At 45.7% G+C, this 25,957-nt stretch overlaps 2 protein-coding genes across 2 annotated transcripts; one reads left to right on the top strand and one right to left on the bottom strand.

Annotated features, from left to right (window-relative positions):
* The first annotated feature begins 49 nt into the window (after positions 1-49).
* MMUT (methylmalonyl-CoA mutase) lies at positions 50-14,929 on the top strand. The gene is given in 15 exon segments (XM_030945082.1): positions 50-217; positions 219-244; positions 2,155-2,200; positions 2,202-2,535; positions 3,453-3,820; positions 4,491-4,648; positions 4,870-5,041; positions 6,395-6,643; positions 6,973-7,084; positions 8,355-8,470; positions 9,003-9,118; positions 10,850-10,981; positions 12,519-12,666; positions 12,779-12,946; positions 14,524-14,929. Coding segments are annotated over 15 exon segments (2,442 nt in total). The 3' UTR covers positions 14,653-14,929.
* A 2,444-nt stretch (positions 14,930-17,373) lies between these two features.
* LOC115901814 (opsin-5-like) lies at positions 17,374-24,400 on the bottom strand. Its single transcript, XM_030944781.1, has 4 exons — positions 24,328-24,400; positions 20,125-20,418; positions 19,191-19,522; positions 17,374-17,721 (listed from the first exon to the last, which is right to left on the bottom strand). Exons 1-4 carry the CDS (start codon positions 24,398-24,400, stop codon positions 17,374-17,376), a joined length of 1,047 nt encoding a protein of 348 aa, XP_030800641.1.
* Positions 24,401-25,957: the final 1,557 nt, after the last annotated feature.

The following is a 25,957-nucleotide window of genomic DNA, read 5'->3' as shown; positions in this document are numbered from 1 at the left end:
GCAGGTAACGGGGGAACCCCGTCCCTGATCCTGATCCCGACCCCTTTCCATGGCCCCGTCCACGCCCGGAGCCCTGAGCCCTGCCCCTGTCCCTGTCCTTATCCCCTGTCCCAGCTCCCGGCCCGGCCCTCCGTCCCCATTGGCTGCCCGAGGGGCGTGTTGGGGGCGGGCGGTGGCGGCGGGCGCTGTCCCGGGGCGGAGAGCGGAGCGTTCCTGTCCGGCTGTGGGTGCTGAGGAGAGCGAGGTGTGGAGAGGGGGTGACAGGGCGGGTATGGGAGATGGGCTGAGAGGAATTATCTGAAACTGAACAAGGGTAAATGCAGCGTCCAGCTCCGGGGCAGGAATAATCTCGGCATGCCAGCAGGAAGATGATCCTGCCCCTCTGCTCAGCCCTGGGAGGCACATCTGGGGTGCTGTGTCCAGTTCTGGGCTCCTCAGGACAAGAGAGACATGGAGCTCCTGGAGTGGGTCCAGTGTTTGGGTGGCAAAGATGATGGAGGGACTGGAGCATCTCCCTGATGAGGAAGGGCTGAGGGAGCTGGGGCTGTTCAGCCTGGAGAGGAGATACAGCTGAGAGGGGCCCTCATCCCTGGGTGTCCCTGTGTGCAGGGAGGGTCAGAGCAGGGCCCAGGCTCTGCTCCAGGGCCCAGCAATGGCACCAGAGGAACGGGCAGGGACTGATCCCAGCAAGTTCCACCTGGACAGGAAGCAGAACTTCCCTGTGCAGTGACCGAGCACTGAACAGATTGCCCAGAGAGGGTGTGCAGTCTCCCTCACTGGGGATATTCCAGAACTGTCTGGAGACAATCCTGTGCTCTGGGATGACCCTTCTTCAGCAGGGAGGTTGGATCAGATAAGCCACTGTGATCCCTTCCAACTTGACCCATCCTGTGACCCATGCAGGGGTGTGGGCACAAGTTGCCTTCTATCCTGGCTGCAGCATCACATCCCTGCAGGGCGTGAGTGCTCCTCAGGAGCTCCTCTGTGCCCCTCAGGTTATAGGCATACCACGTTTAGCTATATATTATTAAAGCAAATGTTTGGAGGGTGTTGCTGCAGTGATACAGGTGCTTTCCTGTATCTTGTAAAGGGTTTCTCATAAAGGTGTCAGGGAAGTTTGTATTTCTTGGGAGTTGTGAAAGAGATGAGAGAGTGAGGAAGTGACTGAACCTTGGAGCTAAGCTGTAAAGGTTTTGTTTTTGTAAGTGCAAGGATAGGGTATGGAGAGCAGAAGCAAAGGTGCTTACAGCTTTTAGGAGTTACTGAACTCACAGAACTCACAGACTGGTTTGAGTTGGAAAGGACCTGAAAGATCATCTCATTCTAACCCATGCCATGGCCAGGGACACCTTCCACTATCCCAGGTTGCTCCAAGCCCCATCCAGCCTGGTCTTAGACACTTCCAGGGATTGAGCACCCACAACTTCCCTGTGCCTCACCACCCTCACAGGGAATTGTTCACATCAGTCCCCATCAGTCTCGTGCACGGTGGGACAAGCTCTGCAGCTTGTATTGTCCCTATGTGCTCATATATTACATTTTTTTCTCCTTTCTTTTTCAACCTATCTCTAGTTTCCATCCAGCCCAAGCCATCTTTTCCAAAGTGTATGATTATATCAGCAATTTTCTGACAGCTCACTTCTGCAGAGTGCCTCCTTGATGTTGGATACTGGGAAGCAATTCTGTGAGGCTGGTGAGACACTGGCACAGGTTGCCCAGAGAAGCTGTAGCTGCCCCATCCCTGGAAAAGCATCACTCTTTGACATGAAGGAATTCCTAGATGAGAGAGATGTGAAGGTGAGAGGATAACTGACCATGCCATCTTCATGCCTCACACTGGCTTTTCAGTGACTGATTAATGATGGTGATGCTGAGCGACTGAAATAAGTTACACATCTCAGATGTGGATGTAGATAAATTGAGGGAATGTTTTCCTTACAGGAAAATGTAGGATTTTTCCTGAATGTAGGATTTTTCTCTTCCTGGTTGAAAGGCAAGAGGAAGGGCTGTCTGTCAAATCAGTGCATGAATAACACATTTCACTTTTCTCCTGAGGGATTGTTTTGGATTTAGCAAACTGCATGACCTCTCCATCCTCACATCTGCTGTTAGGTGCATATGATAATGCAAAATGCATGTTTTTGTTTTGTCCAGCTTGCCCCACCCCGCGAGCAGAGCCATGCTGAGGGCCGGGGACGCTCGTCCTGCGGCTGCGGCCGCGCCGCTGCGCGCTCCTGGCCCGGCGTGCCCTGCACAGGCAGCCCCTGCACCCCGAGTGGGCTGCCCTGGCTCAGAAACAGCTGAAAGGCAAGAACCCAAAGGATTTAATTTGGCACACCCCAGAGGGGATCGACATCAAGCCTTTATACTCCAAAAGGGACACGGAGGACTTCCCTGAGGAGCTGCCAGGGATGAAGCCTTACACTCGAGGGCCCTACCCCACCATGTACACGTACAGGCCGTGGACCATCCGCCAGTATGCTGGGTTCAGTACAGTGGAGGAGAGCAACAAGTTCTACAAGGACAACATCAAAGGTGGGGCAGCTGGTCTGGGAAACAGCACTGCCTTGTGAAGCAATGGGGGACATGAATTCAGTCAGTTACATGGCAAATGTGATTATTCTGCACTGTGAGTTTGGATTTCTGATAAGGTCTTCCCAGTGGCACTGTCTTTCTTTATTACTGGGAAATTGAATCATTTGTGGAAGTGCCTTTGTTTCATTTTGCTGTGGAGAATGAATGTGTTAAATGCTGGTTTTGGTTATTTCACCTTAACACATAGACATAATTTGCATCCATCCCAGGGTTCAAGCAGCTGAGATCATGGAGCTGGAGCACAAGTGGTAACCTTGGTTAGCTGGTAGCACAGCCCAGTCACCGGTCAGAGGGGGAATACCTGGGGACAGCAGAGTTTTGGTTCTGCTTTCAGGTTGTGGCAACAAGAGCTCTGGCTGTCCTGTTCCCTGCTTTATATGAATAATTTTCTCTTACTGCAGCTTTGCAAATAACAACATGTGTCAGTAGAGCCAGGGAACAGTCTGTGTTGTTTAGTTTGTGATAAAGAGAAGGTAGCATGACAGAGTTTATGACACTTCTGTTCCCAGCTAAGCCAAGCTGAGTTATGTGTATAAGCTCTTATGCTGCCTATCTAGGTGCATTTATAACTTGTGGGTGAGCTGTTATTTAGCAATTTTTAAAGCACAGTAAGGACTGCCTTTTTGGCTTTTTTTCTCAGTTAAAAACTTCTTCATTTAAAGTTTAAGACTACTAAACCTTGGATGGGTTTGGGGAGGGAACAATGTTTAACCTCAAAATTTAGCTTGCCATTCAAGCCTGAATCAGGTAAAATAGAGTTAATAAATTTAAATCCCATCCTAATACACGTCTGTTCAACAGCTCTAACTATCCCTCTTTGTTGTTTTTTGGGTTGTTTTCCTTTGTTTTTCATGTAGCTGGCCAGCAGGGATTATCAGTTGCTTTTGATTTAGCCACCCACCGTGGTTATGATTCAGACAATCCCCGAGTTCGAGGAGACGTTGGAATGGCTGGAGTTGCCATCGACACAGTGGAAGACACCAAAATCCTTTTTGATGGAATTCCTTTGGAGAAAATGTCAGTTTCTATGACAATGAATGGGGCAGTCATTCCTGTGCTGGCTACATTCATTGTGACTGGGGAAGAGCAGGGAGTGCCTCAGGCCAAGCTGACAGGGACGATCCAAAATGACATCCTGAAGGAGTTCATGGTCAGAAATACCTACATTTTCCCCCCAGAACCATCCATGAGGATCATTGCTGACATCTTCCAGTACACCTCAAAGGTATTCATTGTTTAAATGTATAACTTCTATTATTAGGGTAAGTGTTTATGAGGCACTTTGGAGAACAAAGAAAAGATGGGAAGACATGTCACAGAGAAGAGTAATATGGTTGCGGAAAGGCCCAGTAAAAGTTAAGATCCAACATAATTTAAAATATAAATTTGAAGTTTGAGTCAAACTTCAAATTTCAAGCACCACGACTCAAACACATCTTTGTAGAGATGGGTTGTATTTGCAGTCAACAAGGAAGTCAGAGAATGGGCTGGAGACAGGCTGAGAAAGCTGGGGGTGTTCAGCCTGGAGAAGGGTCCAGGAAAACCTCATTGCAACCTTTCAGTACCTAAGGGGGGTTTATAAAATAGATGGAGAGCAAACTTTTACACCAATAGTGACAACTTTCTTCCCTCTGAGGGTGGTGAGGCCCTGGCACAGGTTGCCCAGAGAAGCTTTGGCTGCCCCATCCCTGAAGTGTCCAAGGCCAGGTTGGATGGGGCTTGGAACAACCTGGGATCGTGGAAAGTCTCCCTGCCCATGGCAGGGGGTGTTGAAACCAGATGCCCTTTAACTCCCTTGCAGCTCAAACCATTCTGTGATTCTGTGTTAATGTGATAGAACAAGTATTTGATCCTCTCTTCTGCTGTTATATCCTGTTGTACCTTTTTTTTTTCAGTATATGCCAAAATTTAATTCCATTTCCATCAGTGGGTACCACATGCAAGAGGCAGGAGCTGACGCCATCCTGGAATTAGCTTATACCATAGCAGATGGCTTGGAGTACTGCAGAACTGGCCTTAAAGCTGGCCTCACTATTGATGAATTTGCACCTAGGTGAGCTCAAGAAATATGCTAGTATAAAACTCACTTTTGGTAAAACCTCTATAGAGTTTAATATCAAATTCAGTATTTTTACACATATAAGCAAGTAGGAATATTCCCATCATTTGTGAAAGTACATTGATCAGAGACCTTGCTGTCAGGCTTCTCCATTACTGATCCAGAGTTATCTGAATGATTCAATGTTATATTCTGTTCATGTTCTCCTATTACAGGCTCTCTTTCTTCTGGGGAATTGGCATGAACTTCTATATGGAAATAGCAAAGATGAGAGCTGGGAGGCGGCTGTGGGCTGACTTGATTGAGAAAATGTTTAAGCCCAAGAATTCCAAATCTCTTCTGCTGAGAGCTCATTGTCAGACGTCGGGCTGGTCACTCACTGAGCAGGTGAGAAATTGGATTCTCATCAACCTCCTTACTTAAAGGTTGTTCTTGTGGTGTGTGTCTTAAAGGGGGCTGCTGGTGTTACTCACAAAGGTGCAGCAGCTGTCCTCTCACTCTGACAAATGCACACACTAGCACTGGATACCTTTATGTCAATTCAGGACTCAGAGGATGAAGCTCTCTTAGGATTTGTCCTGTGAGTTATCCTTCCAAAATGCAGTGCAGTCAGCAGGTAGAGGCACTTTTTTTTTCTCAGTATCACTGACTTGAGCAGCCAGAGGAGTCTTTCACACCCCTGACACTCAGCGCTGAAGAGAGAAGTAATGGTTACAGTTCATCTGATCCTTTGAAACTGGGTGCACTCTCTGCTCCTGCTGATTTACCTTGCAGCAAGAAGATAAATCATTGGAGTGCATACAGTTTCCCAAGTGAGGTCAGAGCTGGGTTCCAGCTATGATCCCAAGGCCTGCTGCTCAGTCAAAGTCATGTAATTGGAGTTATTTTTAGGTTGTGATTGTAAGTATTGACTTCTGTGCCTCGGTTTTTTTTGTTTGTTTTTTTTTTAAGTAAATGTAGTGTTTATCTACATTACAACAACACAGTGAAACTAAAATAATGGAATTTTCTGAACAGTGACCTTTGTGGGTCCTCCAATTAAAAGTATTGTGGGAGTGCAAAAACGATATTATTCAAAATATTATTCAATTGTCTTGCAGTATCCAGTGTAAATATATTTCTGGCTAGATCATAACTCTTTGCCTAAACATAGTGGTTTATCTTAGTATAGCTTCTCAGTGTGCAGTATTTTCTCCTTGTAGGTTTCAGAGGGCATATATACTTAACATGCCTTTAGATAGGTATCTACTCATAAATTATGTTTTACATTCTTACCTATCCAAATCACAGTTTTCTATAATTACCTTATGTGATGCTGTTATCAATAAAAATATTTAAGCACATTTAGTTCCAAAACACATCTTGACTAGTAATTTGTCTGACATGTGTACTGTTCACTGCTCCAAGAATTCTGGATTTGGAGGATGGAAGACATCAGGCCTACTGTTCCATCCTCTCTGATTTGGGTTCACTAAGTTCTTTGAAATATAAATTAGGCTTTGATTTGTTACTGTGAGCAGTTTACTGCCACAGTGATCATTTTGGCTTTCTTTATGGATTAATCTCTTTGTTAAGATATCGACAAGTGATAAATCAGTTTGATTTGGGTTTTTTTCAGCTTTTGTTCTGATTACAGTATTTCAGTGGGGAATTCTGCATTTGTTTCTTTGCAATAATGACTAACCTGCCTCAGCCCCGTGGCAGAACCACTGAGCTTCAGAGCTCCCCTTTTCCTTGCAGGATCCCTTCAACAACGTCATCCGCACCACCATCGAAGCCATGGCCGCGGTGTTCGGGGGGACGCAGTCTCTGCACACCAACTCCTACGATGAAGCCTTGGGGCTGCCCACAGTGAAGAGTGCTCGCATTGCCCGCAACACACAGATCATAATCCAGGAGGAATCAGGGATTCCCAAAGTGGCAGATCCCTGGGGGGGATCTTACCTCATGGAGTGCCTCACCAACGAAGTCTATGAAGCTGCTTTAAAGGTCAGTTTGCAAAACCTTCTCTAGGAAAATTGTAGGGATAGGAGTTTTGAGAAATGTCTGTCTTTTAGGGATAGGAGTTTTGAGAAATGTCTTTCTAAGGGAAAGACTTCTAATGTCTTCTTTGTTTGATAAATTGGTAACTTCTAATCAAGGAATTATTTTACACTTCTGCTTCAGTAATGTCTTTGTGAATAAACTCTGCAAAATACAGTTTAGAGCACAAAACTGTATAAAAAAGGTTTAATTAAAATGTGGGTGGTAGCACAGGTACAAAGCTCAATTTTTATACCTTGCTACTACTCACTGTCTCAGTCCTCTTCATTTCTCAGCTTATTGAGGAGATAGAAGAAATGGGTGGAATGGCCAAAGCTGTTGCTGAGGGGATCCCCAAACTTCGTATTGAAGAATGTGCAGCCCGGAGACAAGCCAGGATTGACTCTGGTAAGAGCAGGGGAATGAAAGATGGGAAAATTGCCAATAGAATACTTCAGTATAAAGGTTTTTTACACACATGGCTATTGTGGTTTTTTATTTCTCCATTTAGGAGTAGCAGACTGTGAGTGCTAGAACAAATGGTGATGGTTTTATGTCAGTGAACGCTCTGGAAAGAGACAGAGTGTACAAAATACAGTACCAGTGTGAAAAATCTCGCTTGACATGTTCAAGATTAGATTAGACAAAGCAGTAGAAACAGCATTTTAAAAGAGTGTTTGGAGCCTTCAATAGTGAATGGCTTGATTTCTGATAGGAGCTTTAAGCTGTGATTCCTGTGTTTAAAAGCAGAATGCCACCAGATGGCGATACTCACCGTAGCTGGCCAAATTCCTGGGTTTTCTGGAGAGCTGCCCGTTTTTCCTGAATGGTCAGATCATAGCAGAGGATGATACAGCTCCTTGTTTGCTGTACATATGTGTATGTACTCACAGAATCAGTATTTGTGGAGCTATTTATACATGTGTGCTTAAAACTCTATTCTACTTCTTGTAATCTGCATTCCGGTAGTAATCCAGGGACAGAAACTAGAGATAAGTCAAACATGAAAGAAGTTATATGGACTTCTTTGTATGGGGGATAAATTTGAAGCAGGTCTTAATTATGACCAATAAAGAATAATCAGTAAAGTTCTGTGTTTTCTCTCATAAGGTAAATTACTTAATGTTGCTTCAAAGAATGTATTAATGTTATCAGGCACTGCAAATAAAAATACCTGATAAGTCCATAATGATTCAAACCTAAAATATAATTTTCCCACATGATAAATTAACTTTTATGCACATGGAGTAGTTTAGGTAGGAACTTCACTTTCTTATCTGTTAAATCAGAAAAGTAAATGCAGAGCAGGAGACCAGCACTTCTACATAGTTCTGTCAGATACATTATGTAAGCTTAAAAAGAGAAAAATACCCAATTTATTTTAGAGACTCATTACTAAATCAGTTTGCAAGATAAATATTATTCTATTTCATTTTTTTTCTGCTGCAGTATTCACTGAGTTGAATAATTATGCACTTAATCTTTCATCATAAAATCTGGAAAATACAGATTTAAATCCATTCTATAAGAGCAGATTTTACATATTTGAAATTTATGTGGTTATATAAGCAAAGCTATGCATAATAATGCTCAAAATCTTCTTGTCCTGTTAACATTGTGTCTTTTCACAGTAGTTTGCAAATGTGTTCTGAGTTTCTGGTGTTTCCACTGGAAATAGGGTCTGAAGTAATTGTTGGAGTGAACAAGCACCAGCTAGAGAAAGAGGAGGCAGTGGAAGTTCTGGCCATTGATAACTCTGTAGTCCGTGCCAAGCAGATTGAGAAAATCAACAAGGTGAGAACAATCTTCTTAAAAGTGAATCTTATTGTAATTGCAGGCAGAGACTGAGTAAAGGCAGCTTGCCAGAAGTTTACATTCCAGTTTGTGAGAGTCCGCTCTGGTCATTAGTGGAGAAACTGGAATATATATCTGTATGTCCAATCTTTAAAAATTGAGAACTTTACATGTTCTGAAAATAAGATAGAAACCATCTATGCAATGTTTTGCTCTAAAAGCCTGTGACATTGCTTAATCACTCACTGTTGGGTGCTTCTTGTCAAGTGCTGCTGAGGGTTACAGAACCAGAAATCAACATCCACTTTCATAATCAATGAAAACATAGTTAAAATTGGTTTAGGGTTATGTTACAGACTTGTACACATTTTAAGGTCTGAGCTGCCTTTTGACTTCTGATCTCATTGAAATAGGAAGTGGATACTGACAATTCCACATCCAGAATAAAACACTTGAAATTAGTCTTCCACACCTGACTCCCCATTTCACTTTGTGGTTTCTTTGAACTGAATGTCTCTCTCCTGCACTTTAGGTGAAAGCCAGCAGAGACCAAGCAGCAGCCCAGCAGTCCCTGGCTGCTCTCACACAATGTGCTGCCACTGGGGAAGGCAACTTACTTGCTCTGGCAGTGGAAGCAGCACGTGCCAGGTACTGGGGGTGGGGTTGAACAGCCAATTCTTATTTAAAATTTGATGGTTCATTTTCACCTTTTAACTTTTCTTGGGCATGGTGTCAGCAAGATTGGAGTTTTGGGGTTTTTCTTTAGAGGTGGAAGTAAATAATGGCTGCAGTTTCACATTGTAAGACACACTATTACTATATTACAACTTCTTAAGGCAATGCTTTGATTTCTCACAAGAAACACTAAAGATATAAAGAATCTGATATGAAATGAGGCTGTTTGTACACATTCTGCTGTTTACAACTCATTCTTGCCAGTTCCAGGACATAATTGAGTTTTTCTGTCACTCAGCTCTTTCATGGGTGAAGGAGTTTAAGAAGCGTCTGAGATGTGAAAATGGATATTCACAGTCTTATCATGCTCTGGTGCTTCCTCTCGCCTTGCACCACAGATTGGTGTGAAAACATTTTTTGGCTGAAGGAGAAATCAGTTTGCTTAGTCAGGCAAAGTTGTAAGAAATGTTCTTGAGCAGTGTGAGGCATCCTTAGAGTCCAGTGGAACAGTTCCTTTTTTCAGCCAAGGTGCTTTTGAGGCTGTTTTCTTTCCTGTTTCAAGGTCAGCGTCAGTCTCTAGAATAAATCCTGTCTGCCTGTTCCTTAATTAACTAAATGGCCCAAATATGAGCAAACAAAATTCCCTCCTTATTGGGGTGCCGCTCTGTTTTACTGTCATGTCTCCAATTCTCTCATTGCCATTCCTAGAATACTTAATAACTGTATTTTAAATGCATTTAACCACAGCCTGTCAGGAATCTCCAGCAGTATGTCTACATTTGTCTTTGAACTGGGGAGGTCACAGGAGGGCAGTGTTGGATTTACAAGGGATTCATATCTTCTGTAGCAAAATTAACCAGTTAACTCCTAGTTTTCTCCTTGGTGACCTCATTTTTGTTAATTGTAGAAACATGAATAGACTGAAGATTCACTTTCTAAGTTCCAAACACAGAACTTAATTCTGCCCCAAAATTATATATGGGATGTGACCACAGAAAGAAACTGTCATGGCATCTGATACAGAGTGTTTGAAGGAAGATTGTGAGCTCTTGGGAACATGTACAGGGAGCCTTCCTGTTGGGGGCAACATGGGAAAAGGTTTCAAACTTAATATATTCACCCTTCACAAGCAGTAAACAGTAGCAAACAAAACTTGTAACTTACACATAAATAAATTTCCCAGATTCTTCTGCATCTAGTCAGTAAAGGAGCTGTGTCAGGAGTAGAGGAGAAGAATAAACACTAAAATAAAAGCATCAAGGGAAAGGCAAATAGATGTTAAAATGTTAGGTTTCAGTCTCTTCTGTGTGTTCTTCCCTTTTTTGTCCCCTCTCGATTTATATTTTGTATTTTAGCAAAAGTTCAAATGCAGGATCTTTCAGTCTGAGTTACCCCCCCCAAAAAAATCTCCATTCAAAAATCTGATTTAATTTTCTGAATAATTTTGCCATTCCCCATTGCCTTGCCAGTTGTAAATCAATTCTCACAGAAGCACTAAATATTTTCTTAAAAATGCCTTTGCATGTTCTGTCAGTGGGTGGCAGTGGGGTGAGCTGGATTTTCAGAGTTGCTGCACTGAAAGGGAAACCAGTGTAAGTAAATTTGTCCAGCAGCAAGGCAAATGGCTGGGCCAGTGCCAGCAATGTCTGTGTCCTGTTTTCATTTCAGCCTGCTGATAACAGGAATGGTTTTTGTCTGTCTCAGGTGCACTGTGGGGGAGATAACAGATGCCATGAAGAAGGTGTTTGGGGAGCACAAAGCCAGCGACCGCATGGTGAGCGGGGCTTATCGCCAGGAGTTTGGGGAGAGTGATGAAATCCTTCATGCCATCAAGAGGTGAGAACTCTTCCCAGGCAGCCAAACATGTAACAGCCTCACATTTAATCCAGGAGGTACATGTGCTACTGACTGTGCCCTAAGAAAGCATTTCCCAAACCTGGGTGACATCCCTGGGGAATCCCTGGACCTGCAAAAGCACTCTCGTAAGCAGGAAAGTAGAAGGATTAAGTACAATAAGACAAAGTCAAAATTTAATTTAATTGAAATTGTATTTGCTTGCAAACAGAATTCACTGAGATGAAGTTATGATTTGAGGGTTTTGTTCAAATAGCCTAAGACACAGGATTAAGGAGCTGAGAAACATTGCCTGAAATCCCTGTACATTGAGTTGTTTCTTTTAAAGGCTGTGTAATAGTAATCTTTAAAATATTTCCAGCAGTACATACTACAAACCTTGTTTTGATCTACTTATAAATTGTTCATGAAATTTCACTCTTACTGTTGCTAAAACTTGCTGAAATCTGTCTGAATATCCACATACAGCCTCCAGTCTTTGGGTATTACTCATACCCCAATGGAGAAGGCATCCCAAGATGATGTTATGTGTGAAAACAGTTGCCTTTTGGGTCTTTTCTCAGCTTCTGCCTTTATTGCTGCCCTCAGGGGTACAGAGCCTGAATTGCTGCTGTGGGAGATGATGCAGCACAAATCAGTCCCTGCTGTGTTGGGGTTTACCCATTTCAGAGCTCAGGCTCTCCTGAAAAGGAATTACTGATGGCTTTGCAGTGGTGATGATTAGACTGACTTGAAATTAGTTGTGCTAGGAAATGTCACCATTGTTCTTTTATTTTAACTATTTAAATTTACCTATTTTTAATTATGCTTTTATGTGAAAGAGAACTGAACTAACCCCTTGAAAATCAAGATGTAGCTCCCTTTCTCACATAGAATCATGGAATCATTTAGGTCGGAAAAGACTTTTAAGATCAGTGAGTCCAGCCTGTAACCACAGACAGATCCTGGTGGTACTTCAATAATGAGCAGGTTAATATCTGAGGCTGTGATTACACAGTAACATCAATACAACACAAATATGAACTGCCAATATCCAAAAAAAAGAGAGGCAGTGGTACAAATAGGAGATACAGTAATCCTTCCATGGACAGATTTTTACCCAATGATAATGCATAATGTGATGTCCAGGACCCATCTCTGTGCAAGTACTTTTGAAATAATAGGTCATAATTATTCTTAAAAAGTAAAAAATGTGTTTTGGTGAGTTGTAATTCATCTTGTTAAACCCTCAGAGAATTGAGTATTTTACCTGTTAGAAAGCAAAAGAATAAGGGAAGATTTTTTAAAATAAAGAATATTTTATTTTTGAGGCTGCTAAGTACAAGAAGTGAGTTAATAATAACATAACATAACATGAATATTAACATAGTGTGCAGGCTGCACAGCCAAACCATGACTTAGATGATCTTTTTATTTGATGAAATTACGCTACGCTTGCAGCAAGTGTTTTTTTAATGTGTGGAAATGCGTCCAACAATTCTCAGTGACTTGCACTGACAGAATGTGTGTTTCCCACCAGAGTTGACAAGTTCATGGACCGTGAGGGCCGCAGGCCTCGTATCCTCGTTGCCAAGATGGGCCAGGATGGCCACGACAGAGGGGCCAAAGTCATCGCTACCGGGTTCGCCGACATCGGCTTCGACGTGGACATAGGGCCCCTCTTCCAGGTAGGACTGAACAGCACCCAGAGCATTCATTCCCTTTGCATCCCTTCTCCCTGGGGGCGTGCTCATGCCCATGACCATGTCCCATGCCCCGTCCCTCCCCTGTCGCACACAGACCCCGCGGGAAGTGGCACAGCAGGCCGTGGACGCAGACGTGCACTGTGTCGGGGTGAGCACGCTCGCCGCGGGACACAAAACCCTGGTGCCTGAACTCATCAAGGAGCTCAACGCCCTGGGCCGGCCCGACATCCTGGTCATGTGTGGAGGAGTCATCCCCCCTCAGGTACGGGCAGCATCTGAATTGCTGCTAGCATAGTCCAGGGTAAGGAAGCAAAAAGGATCTTTTCACAATATCCACAGATGTTTTATTGAGCCGTGGTGAGATGATCAGGTCCCAGCACCCACACCCAGAGGGTCTCACTTTCTCTCTGCCGGGCCCTAGGGGCTGACCATGGTCTCTGGGCAGTACAAAGTGAGGGCCAATCAGGGAATAGGGGGGGAGTGGCTCAGGGACATGGGAACAGACATGGGAACAGGGGAAGGAGCCAATGAGGTCTAACAGCTTTTTGAGGGAAGCTTCTTGTGGCTCCCTAGACCAGGGAATGCCCCCCCAGGGTCTCCACACATTTCCATCAAGCTAAGACACTGATTTATCTCTGTCTGAGCTGCTGAGCTGTTTCCTGTGTTCTCTAATGTCAGAGTACTGAAGGCTCCTCTGTACAGTCAGCAGGGCAAGCACAGCTGATTTTCTGTACACCATGCCCTGGTTTAACTTAGAGTGTTTGTGGGATGGAATGTGGAGCTGTGTTGTGAAAAGATGAGCTTCAGGGAGATATTCTTTATGCTCTGTTGTTTCACATCACCAGTCCTTGCTGGCCACCAGGCTGGATTCTGTCTTAAGAGACTTTTTGACTTCCAGCAATGGCTGGGAATAGCCACAGCCAGTGACTAAGGCCCCTGGCAGGTCCCATCTCCCCTAAGCTGCACATCTCACTTGCTTTTCAGCCTCTCCTCACCTTCCCCATCATCAGGCAGGCATTGCCTCTCATTCCCTCTTCTTTCTCCTAAACTGTTGAGCAGTTTGTTGAATTCCCTGGCAGTCAGATCTGTGCTTTCATCTTTAAATTTTCCTTAGCTCATGCACAATCTGCCTGTCTCCATCACCTTACAGCCATCCTCTGTCTATAGTGATCCAAACTGATTGTGCACATAAATCTCCTGTTGTTCCCTTTTTCCACACCTCTCCCTTTTCTAGGCAGTCAAGTAACTATTCAGGAGTGACAGAATGCTAAACTGAACAAACAAAACTCACAGTATTTTTCTAGGAGAAAAATGTGAGCTACTGTCTGTCCAGTATCTCTCAATGGGATGCTACTACCCTGTGGTTGGTAAAGGTGTAATATATATCCTATGTAGAAGAAAGAAGGAATACAGAACTGCTTCCCAAGTCTTTTTGAAATTTCAGGACAGTCATAAAATTCGATTAACTCTAGATTGCAAGAGACCACTGGCAGTCATCTGCTCCAAGCCCTTGTTTAAAGTAGTATTTTCAAAATTAGAAGTTAGATCAAATTTAGGTTGGATTAGTCAGACTCATATACAGTTGACTTTTGAGTACTTTCCAAGGATTGCCATTAGTCGGACTCTAAATAAATAAACCCTTTCCTATGGATATTTTTAGTATTTTTTTCCTACCTTCTAACTTCCACCCATTTCCCATTTCCTTGAAGCTGTGATGCCTCTCTCTGGGACTTGCTGCTTTCTCAGGGCCAGCATAGAGGACAGAGCGTGCATCAGTTATAATCAATTACCAATTTTCTGTTCACTATTAACTATAATCTTAAATCTCTTTTCCAACAGGATTATGACTTCCTGTATGAAGCTGGTGTTGCCAATGTGTTTGGTCCAGGCACTCGTATTCCAAAAGCAGCAGTGCAGGTGTTGGATGACATTGAGAAGTGCCTGGAGAAGAGGCAGCAATCCATGTGACTCTGAAAGGTCACAACTCCGCAGCCTTACACTGACCACTTGACTGTCAGCAAGGGATGGCCAACCACAAACCTCTGCTCCCACTGCCCCCTGGCCTCGTGTTTTGTGCTTTCTAAGAAAGTTCTAAACTTCTCTGCTTGTTCTATTTGAGGATTATTTATATAGGTATCCACAAGAAAATTTATCTCTAGAACTATGATTTCAAGAAGTGAAGGGAATTCAAATAAGTGTGTTTGGGTTTTTTTTTCCAGATATACTGATAAATAAAATAACTGCTGCAGCTCTTTGGATGGTCTCTTTTGCCTGATCTCTTTTGCATGCAGAGAACTTGTTCTGAATTTTTTGGCAGTTATAGCAGATCTAGAAGTCTTCAGGCAGGATCACTCATTCAGCAGAGATGGGATTGAACCCAGCAGCACTTTGATTTGAGAAATGGCGGCTTCTCAGGGAAGGACAGTGATGGGAACAGAGCACAGCGCACAGCTGCTCCTGTACAGGCTACTGCCATCTACACCATTTGTATCTTATTGTGCCATGAAATTCAAAAATTATGGTTTATCTACCTATAGCTTTATAAAGAGAGTTACATTATGGCTGTCCCATCCCTGGAAGTGTTCAAGGCCAGGTTGGATGGGACTTGGAGCAACCTGGGATTGTGGGAGGCAGTTGGAACAAGATGGTTTTTCAGGTCCCTTCCAACCCACACCACTCTATGATTCTGTGTTTCTGTGATTTTATGAAGTTGTTCATCAAACAACTTGTGTCTTACATTCATGAGCAGCAAAACTGTATCTGTTTTGTGGATGAAAGAAGAACCCAAGACATAGTTTAAGTTGCACAGTATTACTGGCAAAGTAATGGGGAGAACACTTTGCAGTGTTCTCCTCATGCTCTAACTTCTAGAATAATGACCTCTCTCAAATAATTGATCTTTGTTCTGAAGTGAGTCACATTTAATTTTACAGATGGAAAATTGACCATTAACAGGAATTTTCTATTAAAAATTTGTAAATTATTCCTTTGTCTCAATAGCCAGAGACTGCCTAGGAGCTTCTTCAAAGTAGAGTATTGAAATGAAACTTATTTCAATACATATCAGTGTTTTAGTTGTATTTTCTAACTTTATATGTCATCATCTAAGTAGGGAGTGCCATTTATCCTCAATGGAAAGAAAGAAGCCAAAGGTGGCTGGCTCAGGTCGAGTGTCTGAATTGTAAACCTCCTAAGAGTGGTGAGAAAACTCCTAATATGTGAGAGGTCTGATCTGTTCGAGTTTTGAACAAAATTTCTGTTTGTATTGAGGTGGTTGCACTGGTGATTGCAAACATGACGTGCCCAGACTCGCTCCTGAACTCAGTGCTTGCGTCCTGAAAAAACAGCACAGTCCAGGGCTGGGTAGGAAATAACCATGGAATTGTAATGTGATCCTAAATTACCTTCTCAAAACTTAAAACAACAACCAAACAAACCTGGTGTTATGGTTGTACTGAATCAGCAAACTCTGTTCTCAGTTGCAGTCATGTCAGTGCTCTAGCCAGGGGGGAATGTGGGACCTCAGGAGCTCCCATGGAAGCCATGAGAGCCAGGACTGCATCTGCAGGGTGTCCCTGCTAGGAGGGTCACCTGGGGAATGCCCTGTGTCATCCTGTGCAGAGAACAGCTGCAGAGAAAGGGTGGTGAAGCACTGGAACAGGCTGCCCAGGGAAGTGATGGACTCACCATCCCTGGAAGTGTTCCAAAAATACATGGATGTGGCACTGGAGGACATGGTTTAGTGGTGAACACAGTGGTGATGGGTTGGTGGTTGGACATGATTTAAAAGGTCTTTTCCAACCTTACCAATTCCGATCCTTAAGTGCTCCAAGTGGCAGAAGAGCTGTGGTACCTCAGCCAGCAACAGCTGAAGGACACAGTTTCTCCTGCTGAGAGCTCCCTTCCCTTCCCTTCCCTTCCCTTCCCTTCCCTTCCCTTCCCTTCCCTTCCCTTCCCTTCCCTTCCCTTCCCTTCCCTTCCCTTCCCTTCCCTTCCCTTCCCTTCCCTTCCCTTCCCTTCCCTTCCCTTCCCTTCCCTTCCCTTCCCTTCCCTTCCCTTCCCTGTGCCATTTGGGACACACATCCTTCACTGACTGCCACCTACCCACCAAATCTCATCCAACCAAGGCTGCTTAGCTCCTTAGACTTGTGCTTGGAGAGCTGGAGCTGCATCTCTGAGAGCACAAGGAACCAGAGACCTCTATGTCATTTTGGGAGCAGCCACATTCCCACCTTTTCCTGGCAGTGAACATTTCTTGTTCCCCATATGGTTTCCAGTCTGAATTGCTGGAAAACCACATACTCAGCTGTGTTTATTTGGTAACACTGTGTGCAACCTATGGTTTTCTTTGATGGCTGTTTTACTGGTAGGGCCAACAGTTGGCAGATAGATTGCATTAAAAAAATCAAAAGTATAGGGAAAAAATCAACAAAAATAATAATTCTCTTTTTACCTGAAAATAAGTTTAATTTACATGATTTTATGTTTGGTACATAAATCTATTTCCCCTAAAATGGAATTTCTCGGGGAAAAAATAGATTTTTTTTTTTTTCTGTGAGGCCTACAGACAATATTTGAGAGCTGCTTAAAAATATAAACTTAAACCTCTGTATTGACATGAGATAGGCAGTGACCACCTCATTTGCTGCATCCCTGGGAGTAAGGCCAGGCTGACGCCATGGCTGCACTTCAGGGAGCTGCAGCTGCCAGGTTCTGCACCCTCGGCGCCGCAGACAGACGGACGTTGTCCCTCCCGCTCCACATGGTGGACACGGGATTCTCCATGGAGTTGTCAGAGCTGAAGTAGGGAACCCTCCAGGCACAGCAGCACTGCAGCTTCCTCACCTCGCAGCGGAAAGTCTTGCTGAAGACGTAGTAGATGAAAGGGTTGTAGGCCGTGGAGGACTTGGCAAACAGGCAGGGCAGCAGCGTCACCACGGGCTGCAGGGAGTCGCTGGAGTTAAAGATGGACCAGAAGCTGGTGGCTGCATAGGGAGTCCAGGAGCTCAGGAATCCCACTGAGATGAGCACGGCCATCTGCAAGGGAACAGAGCTGTTTGCAGCTGGACAGACAGGGCTGGATGCCCTGGCACACGAGGTGTGTGTGGGACACATCTGAACAACAACAGCCAAAGCTGTCATTGCTGGGCCCTCCTGACAAGAGAGACACTGAGGGGCTGGAGTGTGTCCAGAGAAGAGAACTGAGCTGGAAAAGGGTCTGGAGCACAGGTCTGATGAGGAGCAGCTGGGATGTTGGGGAAGATGAAACAGGAAAGCTTTACAAATATGATTGCCTGGCAAAAGATTTTGAGAATATAGAAACTATAAGCGAGATTGAAATGAAAGCAAGCTGTGAGATACCAAGCCTTAGTTACTGAACAACTGGAAAACAATGGCATGGCCAGCTCAAGGTAATCCCCTTTTGATGGAACAATAACCGCTGCTTGCAAGCAGGTCCAAGGGTCAGAGCAGACCCTACTAGCTTGGCAGAAGGGGCCCAAAGAGGAGTTTTTAGAGTTTAAAATGTAACACAGTATGGTAATGCAATGATTCTTATAGGCTGTATGTAAATGCTATAGGATTTGTATCTTGTACTAGATTGGCTAGTGAGAATTAGAATATTCAACACAGAAGACTTATTGTATTGTAATGGGAACCTCGCGCTCTTACGCTTTTGTTCTCTTACCCTTTTACTCTCTTACCCTTTTACGTTCTCACCCTCTCATCCTCTCTACCCCTCTCTTCTCTTGGGCCTGCTCTGAGCTGTGTCTGGCAGCTCCCAGCAGGGCCCTGCACCCAGGCCCTCTGCAAAAAAACACAAGTTCACGACCTGGCTTCAGAGATCTCTCGTCTCCGTCCATCCTGACTGTCCTACCCCCCATGCTCCAACACTGGGGGAGCCCAGCCTGGAGAAAAGGAGACTCAGGAGGACCTTATCACTCCCTACAACTCCCTGGATGCTAGAGCCAGGTGGGAGTCAGGCTGTGCTCCCAGGTAAAAAATGAAAGGACAAGAGGAAATGCCATTAGGTTGCACCAGGGGATGTTTAGATTGGATATTAGGAAGAATTTCTTCACAGAAGGGGTTGTCAGTCATTGGGACAGACTGCCAGTGCAGTGGTGGAGTCACTGTCATAAGCAATATTAAAAAAAATATGTTGCTCTGATGCTTAGGGGCATGGTTAAGTAGTGGACCTGTCAGTGCTGAATTAATGGTTGGACCTGGTGATCTTAGAGACCTTTTCCAACCTTAATGATTCAGTGATTCTATGACTGGCCTTTAGAAAGCTTGGATCAATTCTGCTTTTCCACAAGAAATTAACAACTTCATTTCAAAGTCCATATTTGGAAAAAAAATATTAATATTAATATATTAAAATCCTGTTTCCACACAGAATTTCAGCGTAGGTCTCTAATTCCATGATTCTGTGAGCTGTGCATGAGCAGAGCCAGCTCTCTGCCAGCTCCTGATTACTGCACACTCCTCCCATCAAAGGGATGACTCACCAGGGTCAGCTTCTTCTCCAGTTTGGCTGCATTGGGGATCCTGTCAATATTCTGGATCTCTTGGTATGCTTTATGAACCTTCCAGGCAATCCCCAGGTAACAGGCAACGATGGTCAGCGCAGGCAGCACCGTGCACAGGAGGAACATGCTCAGGATGAAGGAGAAACCATTGGAGGAGTTGTGGAATTTGCTCCAGGCTATGGTACAGGAGATGCCAAAGGGCTCAGGACCGTAGTAGCCCCAGCCCACCAAGGGCAGGATGGCCCAGAGCAAGGAGTAGAGCCAGATAAAAGCAATCAGGATGCAGACAGTGCTCTTGGTGATTTTGTTACCTGCAAGAAAGAGGAAGAGCAAGCATGGATGGATCCCATCCCAGCCACAAGGGAAGTTATTTTACCATAACTTCTCCTTAGACAGAAGGATGGTGGCTCCAGACACACCTGGGCTGCTGCTGCAAGTCCCTAACCTTGGGGCTTCTAGAGAAACAGTGTCAGGATTGGATGAGACCTGAACACAGCCCTCAGTGCTCATCTGGAGCTTAGTAAGGCAGGGAGATCTACCAGATCAATTTCACCTTGAACGTGCTGTGGTCCCAGCCCAGGAAAGCCAAAAGAATATTCCTTCCTTTTAAGTTCCAGTGTATCTGCTGGGATACAAATAGGAAGGGAAGGCAGTCTGGTCCTGGAAAACATTTGTGCTCTCCATTTTCCAACTAGTTTCACTTGGTAAAACTGAGACGTGAAAAACCTCACTGTTTCATGCAGAATTTAATCAGGTCCTTCTGGGAACACCAGGATTTGATACTGCACTAAAAGTTGAGGTTTATTCTGCTGTTACTGACCTGATAACCCACGCCACATTGCACAAAGCACCTCCCAGAGCAGCCCAGCCCAAACACAGCAGCACCAGGTGACAATATAGGTGATTTACTCACTGTTGGACTTGGATGAGTTGGTGACAAGGAATCGAATCACGGCCATGGCACACAGGGTCATCATGCTGCAGACCCCGAGGAGGAAACCCATCAGGGCATAGTAGACACAGGAGGTGTCTCCCCCCAGCCAGGCGTGGTTCCAGGCAGATGCAATGGCCAGGGGGTACATGCTGAGGGCCATGCCAATGTCTGCCACCGCCAGGTTCACTGTGAGCAGCTCTGGTGGCTTCAGCAGGGACGAGCGTCTCACAGCCGTGGCAAGGACGGCTGAATTCCCAAGGATTGTCAGGATGGCTGAAAGGGAAGGATCAACACAGACAGGAATATCACATGGTTAACACCCTTGGGAAAACCACTGGAAGTATGTGAAGTGCCTGAGAGGGGCTACAACAGAGCTGAGGAGGGACTTCTTACAAGATTACATAGTGATAAGGGGGAATGGCTTTAAACTGAAAGAGAGCAGGTTTAGATTTGATATTAGGTGTTCTTCCCAGTGAGGGTGGGGAGGCCCTGGCACAGGCTGCCCAGAGATGCTGTGGCTGCCCCATCCCTGGAAGTGTCCAAGGCAGGGTAGGACAGGGCTTGGAGCAACCTGGGATAGTGGAAGGTGTCCCTGCCCATGGCAGGGTTTGGAATGTCCTGTCACTGCCTACCCATGTGAAAAGTCACTTTCTGACTTTTTTATAAGCCCCCTTTAAGTACTGGAAGGCCACAATGAGGTCTCCCTGTAGCCTTTTCCAGAGAGAACCCCCCAGGTCTCCCAGCCTGTCTCCAGAGCATCTTTGTGGCCTCCTCTGGACCCATCTAGCAGGTCCATGTATTTCCTGCACTGAGAAAGAATATCCTCACTTCTCCTTCCTGCTGAAGTACTCCAGCCACCCTGGCCACCTGTCCCCTGCACTTCCCAAAGCCTTCCCTCTGTGTGATTTGCCTCACCTCCAACTGGAGCCCCAGCACTGGGCTCTGAGCTGCCTGGGTGGTGGGCATGTGCTGCCTGGGCAGCTCAGGGTCCTTGTTGGTCCCTGAGAGTTAGCATGACTGTTCTGGTGGTCTCTGAGAGCAGTGGGACCTGTAGGAATCCACAAAATTAGAGGGTTTTGGGAAAGCTGCAAAAGGCAGGTGTCAGAGACAGCAGAACTATGATTAGAGCTAAGCAGCAGCCATGAGATAGGTCAGCAGAAAAATTATTTAAGCTGTAGAAAAGCAAGGACAAATAGAACAATGGTCTGTGTATTAACACTTGTCTAGAATAACTGTCTAAGCTACAGAAAAGTTTACCTAGCAAGCTATTAGGAAGGTTAAAGCTTAATAATGGAGCTCTGTGCATTATGTTTTAAGGCTCACAAGTAGCTATTGTATTCGAAATAAGCAAGCATTGTTTTAACCAAAGGTACATGTGCTTATGGTGATTGGATAGAACTATTGTCAGTGTGCTTTTGCTTTGTGTGATTGGTCAAAAAACTTATAAAGTAAGTTGTAACATTAAGTTCTTTGTCTGCTGCCTGGGATGTGAGCTGCTGGCATCTTCCCATTGTCATAACCATGTAATGAGACTGATGCTGGAAAATAAAACAGCTCAGGGCACGTTGCACAGCAGCCCCGTCCCGTGCGTGGTTTGTGAACAGCCCCCTGCCGGCGTCAGGACCATGGGAGTTGTTCAGCCATGGGCGTGCAACAGACCCAGAGCCTGCTTTGCAAAAGGAGCTGTCAGACATAGATTATTCAGGTGTGCCACTAGGCTTCAAAGAGCTGGTGACAGCGGTGCCAGAATTGCACGCACCAAACAACTCATTTTCTCTCTTCTTTCTAGTGAACATTGTGCTGTAGCAACTTTTGATGAAAGGTTTTCCTGAGAAGATGTTCTCTGAAGTCAGATGTGAAAGAGGGAGGCAGAAAAAGATTCTGCCCTGTTCCCTTGTGGCTGTGAATACAGGAAGGCTGCATTTGCTCACAGGTACCACTTAAAGTGCCCACAAGGACTTAATAGAGGCACATACAATAAAATGGAATAAATCTATTGGCATAAGTACAAAATCCTCAGAGGTGTCAAGAGAAAGGCTAAACTGAAATGGGGATACACATCTGAGGCCCTGTGTCCCTCCCTCATTCCCTTTCTGACCCCACACGTTCACTGGCCATCTCTGGATGCCCTTGAAGGGCTCCCTGAGCTCTCAGATCTCTGTGTCTGCACACACAGGGATGATGCCCACGGGGGCTTGGCTGGCAGAGCAACCTGAGGCTCAGTGGGCAGAGCTGGGACATGGGCTCAGGCTGGGACATGGAACCATGGAATCACTGAATCCTTTGGACTGGAAAAACACCTCTAGGATGATTGGGTCCAACCATTCCCCAGAACTGACCAGGCCACCTCTAAAGCATGTCCCCAAATGCCACATCCACACAGCTTTTAAATCCTCCCAGGGATGGTGACTCCACCACTGCCCTGGGCAGCCTGTTCCAATGCTTCAGAGTCCTTTCCATGAAGAAATGTTTCCTAAAATCCAATCTAAACTTGCCCTGGTGCAACTTGAGGCAATTTTTTTTTGTCCTGTTACTTGTTCCCTGGGAGCAGAGCCTGATCCCCCCTGGCTGTCCCCTCCTGTCAGGGAGTTGTGCAGAGCCACAAGGTCCCCCCTGAGCCTCCTTTTCTCCAGGCTGAGCCCCTTTCCAGCTCCCTCAGCCCCTCCTGGTGCTCCAGCCCCTTCCCCAGCTCCATCCCCTTCCCTGGAGTCACTCCAGCCCCTCATTCTGTTTCTCACAGTGAGGCTCCCAAAACAGAACATCATCAGGCTTCAGGAGGAAAAATGAACTCAATTCACTGTCTTTGGTAAGAGCCCAGCCCTTGTACCAGATGCAGGAAGCAGCTTTGCCGCCAGAGGTGACACCCAGGCCCAGCCTCTCCTTCCCCTTGACAGAAGCCCTTCCCCTCCATCCCACAGCCTGGCTGGCACAGGACAGAACCATAACTGTGGGACAGTAACCAAACAGCTGGTGGTGAATGCTGCTACCCATGCCCTGGCCTTGTTCCTAATAAAAACATCACTTCAGGGCACAAATGTGCAGCCCCAGTGAGGTGGCAAAGCTTTGGATAAATACAGCACCTGGTTCCAGTTCATCTCACTGCTTTATTTCTGAGAGTCCCTGCAGGATGCAGTGAACCTGGCTGCCACACAGGGCTCTGGATCCCTGCTGGAAGCTGTGCCTGGAGTTTCAGTACCTCAGAGTCCTTTAGGAGAGGTGTGGGACTGCAGCATGGTGGAACACAAACATGGGGAGCTCCAGCCCCTAGCCCTTCTTTGCTGCCCCTTCCCATTGTGCCTTAACTGCATCTATGTATTTGCATTTCTGGGAGATGGGAGCTGACATCCTGACCTGAAAAAGCCCTTCATTCTTTGTAAACAGGGATTTTCTCACCCTGAGTTGTGTTCTGCTGTGCAGAACAAGAGGAAATATGAAGTGCTAAAGTCCAGCACTTCTGCCCAGAACTTCAGTATTAAAGCACATGAAAATATAGGCTTGTCTTTCTTATGTCAAACTGAGTTTTCAAGAGCTCTGAAGGAAGGAATCTTAGGAAAAATTCAGGTGGAAAGCATGTCTAAACAAGTTCCACTCCTCTCCAAATCTACGAGGGGAGAAAACAAATGCCTGTGTACATGCAAGAAGCAGACAAGGAAGAGCACACTTAACTGAAGCTATGGGCTGGTAGCTATCCCCACTTTTATTTCATTTTCAATCTGCCTGCAGCAGGACAAACAGGCTGCTGCAAACCCCAGAACTGCTATTTGGAAACCCTTTGCTGTTCTGTAGCAGTGCATCCTGCCCAGACACAGCAGCATGACACCTCTCCCACCCAGGGCCAGCCCACAGCTGCTTCCCCTGAGCAGTCCCATGCATTGAGCTGCCCTGGCTCAGTTCTCAGGGCTCAGATGCCACAGAAAGTGACAGACAACTTATTTCAAACACTTGTGATGCCACAGAGGCAAATTTGTGCTGGCCATTCTTCAGCATCCAAACAAGATTCCAAATCCAAGAGTGGAGATTAATCCTGGCTGCCAACCAACTCCAGGGCACTAAGCAGGAGAACCTGTGGGGAAATATTTGCTGCCATTTCCCTCCAGGTTCTGCTGCCTGACCACGGCACAGACAGGGAATCCCTGCATCCTGTTCCCTGGCTCCAAGCAAACCAGCAGGCTGTGAACTCACCTATGATGAGAAGAAAGACCCCAGCTCCATAATCCACTGCTGGGTGGAGTTTGGAAATGTACTGCTCCTCCATAGTCCCTTGGGGAGATGGCTGAAGGTTTTCCATCAAAGGTGAAGGCGCTGCAGGAGCAAAGAGCTCGTCCTCATGGTTTGCCTGCTGCAGGTGAGAGCTGGTGCTGGGTGCTGGCAGGGCAGGGACCCTTCTGCTGCCTCCTTGTCCTGCCTGTGGTGTGGCAGGGCAGAAGCCTGGAGTGAGAGGAAGGGTTTTCCCCTGGGAGGCAGAGTGAGAGCCAGGCAGAGCTGCTGCCAGAGCGATCCCGCCTGCCTGCCTGGCAGAGCATCTCTCCTCCCACCCCTCCTCTCCCACCCTTTTGCTCCTTGGCTTGTCGGGAAGATTCACAATGCAAATCCCCTCAGATGAGCAAAAAACAATTGTTCTCCAACCATCAGCAGCCCTGGAAATAAAGCCAGGCTGAGGAGGCAGGCAAGGGAAGGAAGGTTGGGAGTTTTGTTTTCCAGTTTTATGGCTGAGTATGGGAGATATGAGGTTGGGGCAGGAGTCTCTGAGCTGAAGTGTTAGAGGAAAGGTGTTTGCTGCAGGGGCTCAGCAGGCTCAAAGTCTGCTGGAGACAGGAGTGTCTGAGCTCCTCCCGTGCAGAACTAGAGGATGCTCTGTCCAGTGTAGTGTACCAGAAGAGAACCAACCTCTGAGGTCACTCTGTGACACTCCAGAGTTCTGACTTGGCCAGCAGCCACAGGAACACCTCACCTCTGTGTTTTATTTCTCCTTATAACATCTGAGCCTAAGATCACCATAATGAGCAACCTGGTTTAGTGAGTGGCACCCCTGCCCATGGCAGGGGGCTGGATCGAGATGGTCTTTAAGGTCCCTTCCAGCTCAAACCATTCTGTGATTCTGTGATAAGGAATTTTAAAATTCACAAGAGCATGGAGGCATCTCAGGTGTGATTTAGGTGGAATTTAGGTGCTCAAGTATAGCGGTAACAGCCTAAACTTAGGAATCTGGGAGACTTTAAAAGCCTTTCGTTTCAGCAGGGTTTTGTATATCTCTGAGAATGGAGACTCCACAACAGTTGTTCCAGTGCCTTTTTGTTCAAAATCTCACACAGCTGAGGAACAAAGACAGCACCCAACTCATGAAATCCAGCAGCTGCTCATGAGCTGCTCAGTGCAGGTGTCCTTCACTGAACATCCTCAGCAGAGGAGATTCAGCTGAAAGAACGTGGGTGGTTGTTGCAATGCCCTCGAGCCATGGGTGTACAAGCAAGACTCAATTTAGCACAGGAAAGCAGGATATATACAGTGTTAATCATAGCAGGAAGTTCTTCTATCAGAAAAGAGTAAGAAAGGGAAAAGGTGAGGTCTCAAAAACATGCTCAGAATGGAGAGTTTCAAGCAGCTTGGTCAATTCAGTATAGTCTGTGCAAGGAAGAGAGGTTACCATTTGATAGCATTTTGAGGGAGTGTCCTGGCTCTGACCAGGACAGGGTTGATTTTACATTGGCCAGGAGGGGCATGGCCAGGACCTGGAGGTGATTCCAGAGCACCTGGGCAGAACCACAACAGGGAGAAATGTCTGCTAGTGTAGCAAAAGACACAAATCCTGTGG

This window comes from Camarhynchus parvulus, chromosome 3 (genome assembly GCF_901933205.1).
Source record: "Camarhynchus parvulus chromosome 3, STF_HiC, whole genome shotgun sequence".
Taxonomy (NCBI): Eukaryota; Metazoa; Chordata; class Aves; order Passeriformes; family Thraupidae; genus Camarhynchus; species Camarhynchus parvulus.
This window is presented reverse-complemented; position numbering and strand designations above follow the sequence as displayed.

Excerpts from the sequence above, each read along its gene's own strand:
- LOC115901814 (XM_030944781.1), bottom strand. The coding sequence starts at position 24,400 with ATGGAGGAGCAGTACATTTCCAAACTCCACCCAGCAGTGGATTATGGA. Across the intron at positions 20,419-24,327 it reads GGTCTTTCTTCTCATCATAG|CCATCCTGACAATCCTTGGG; the intron begins GTGAGTTCACAG and ends CTTCCCTTTCAG. Across the intron at positions 19,523-20,124 it reads CAACTCATCCAAGTCCAACA|GTAACAAAATCACCAAGAGC; the intron begins GTGAGTAAATCA and ends TCTTTCTTGCAG.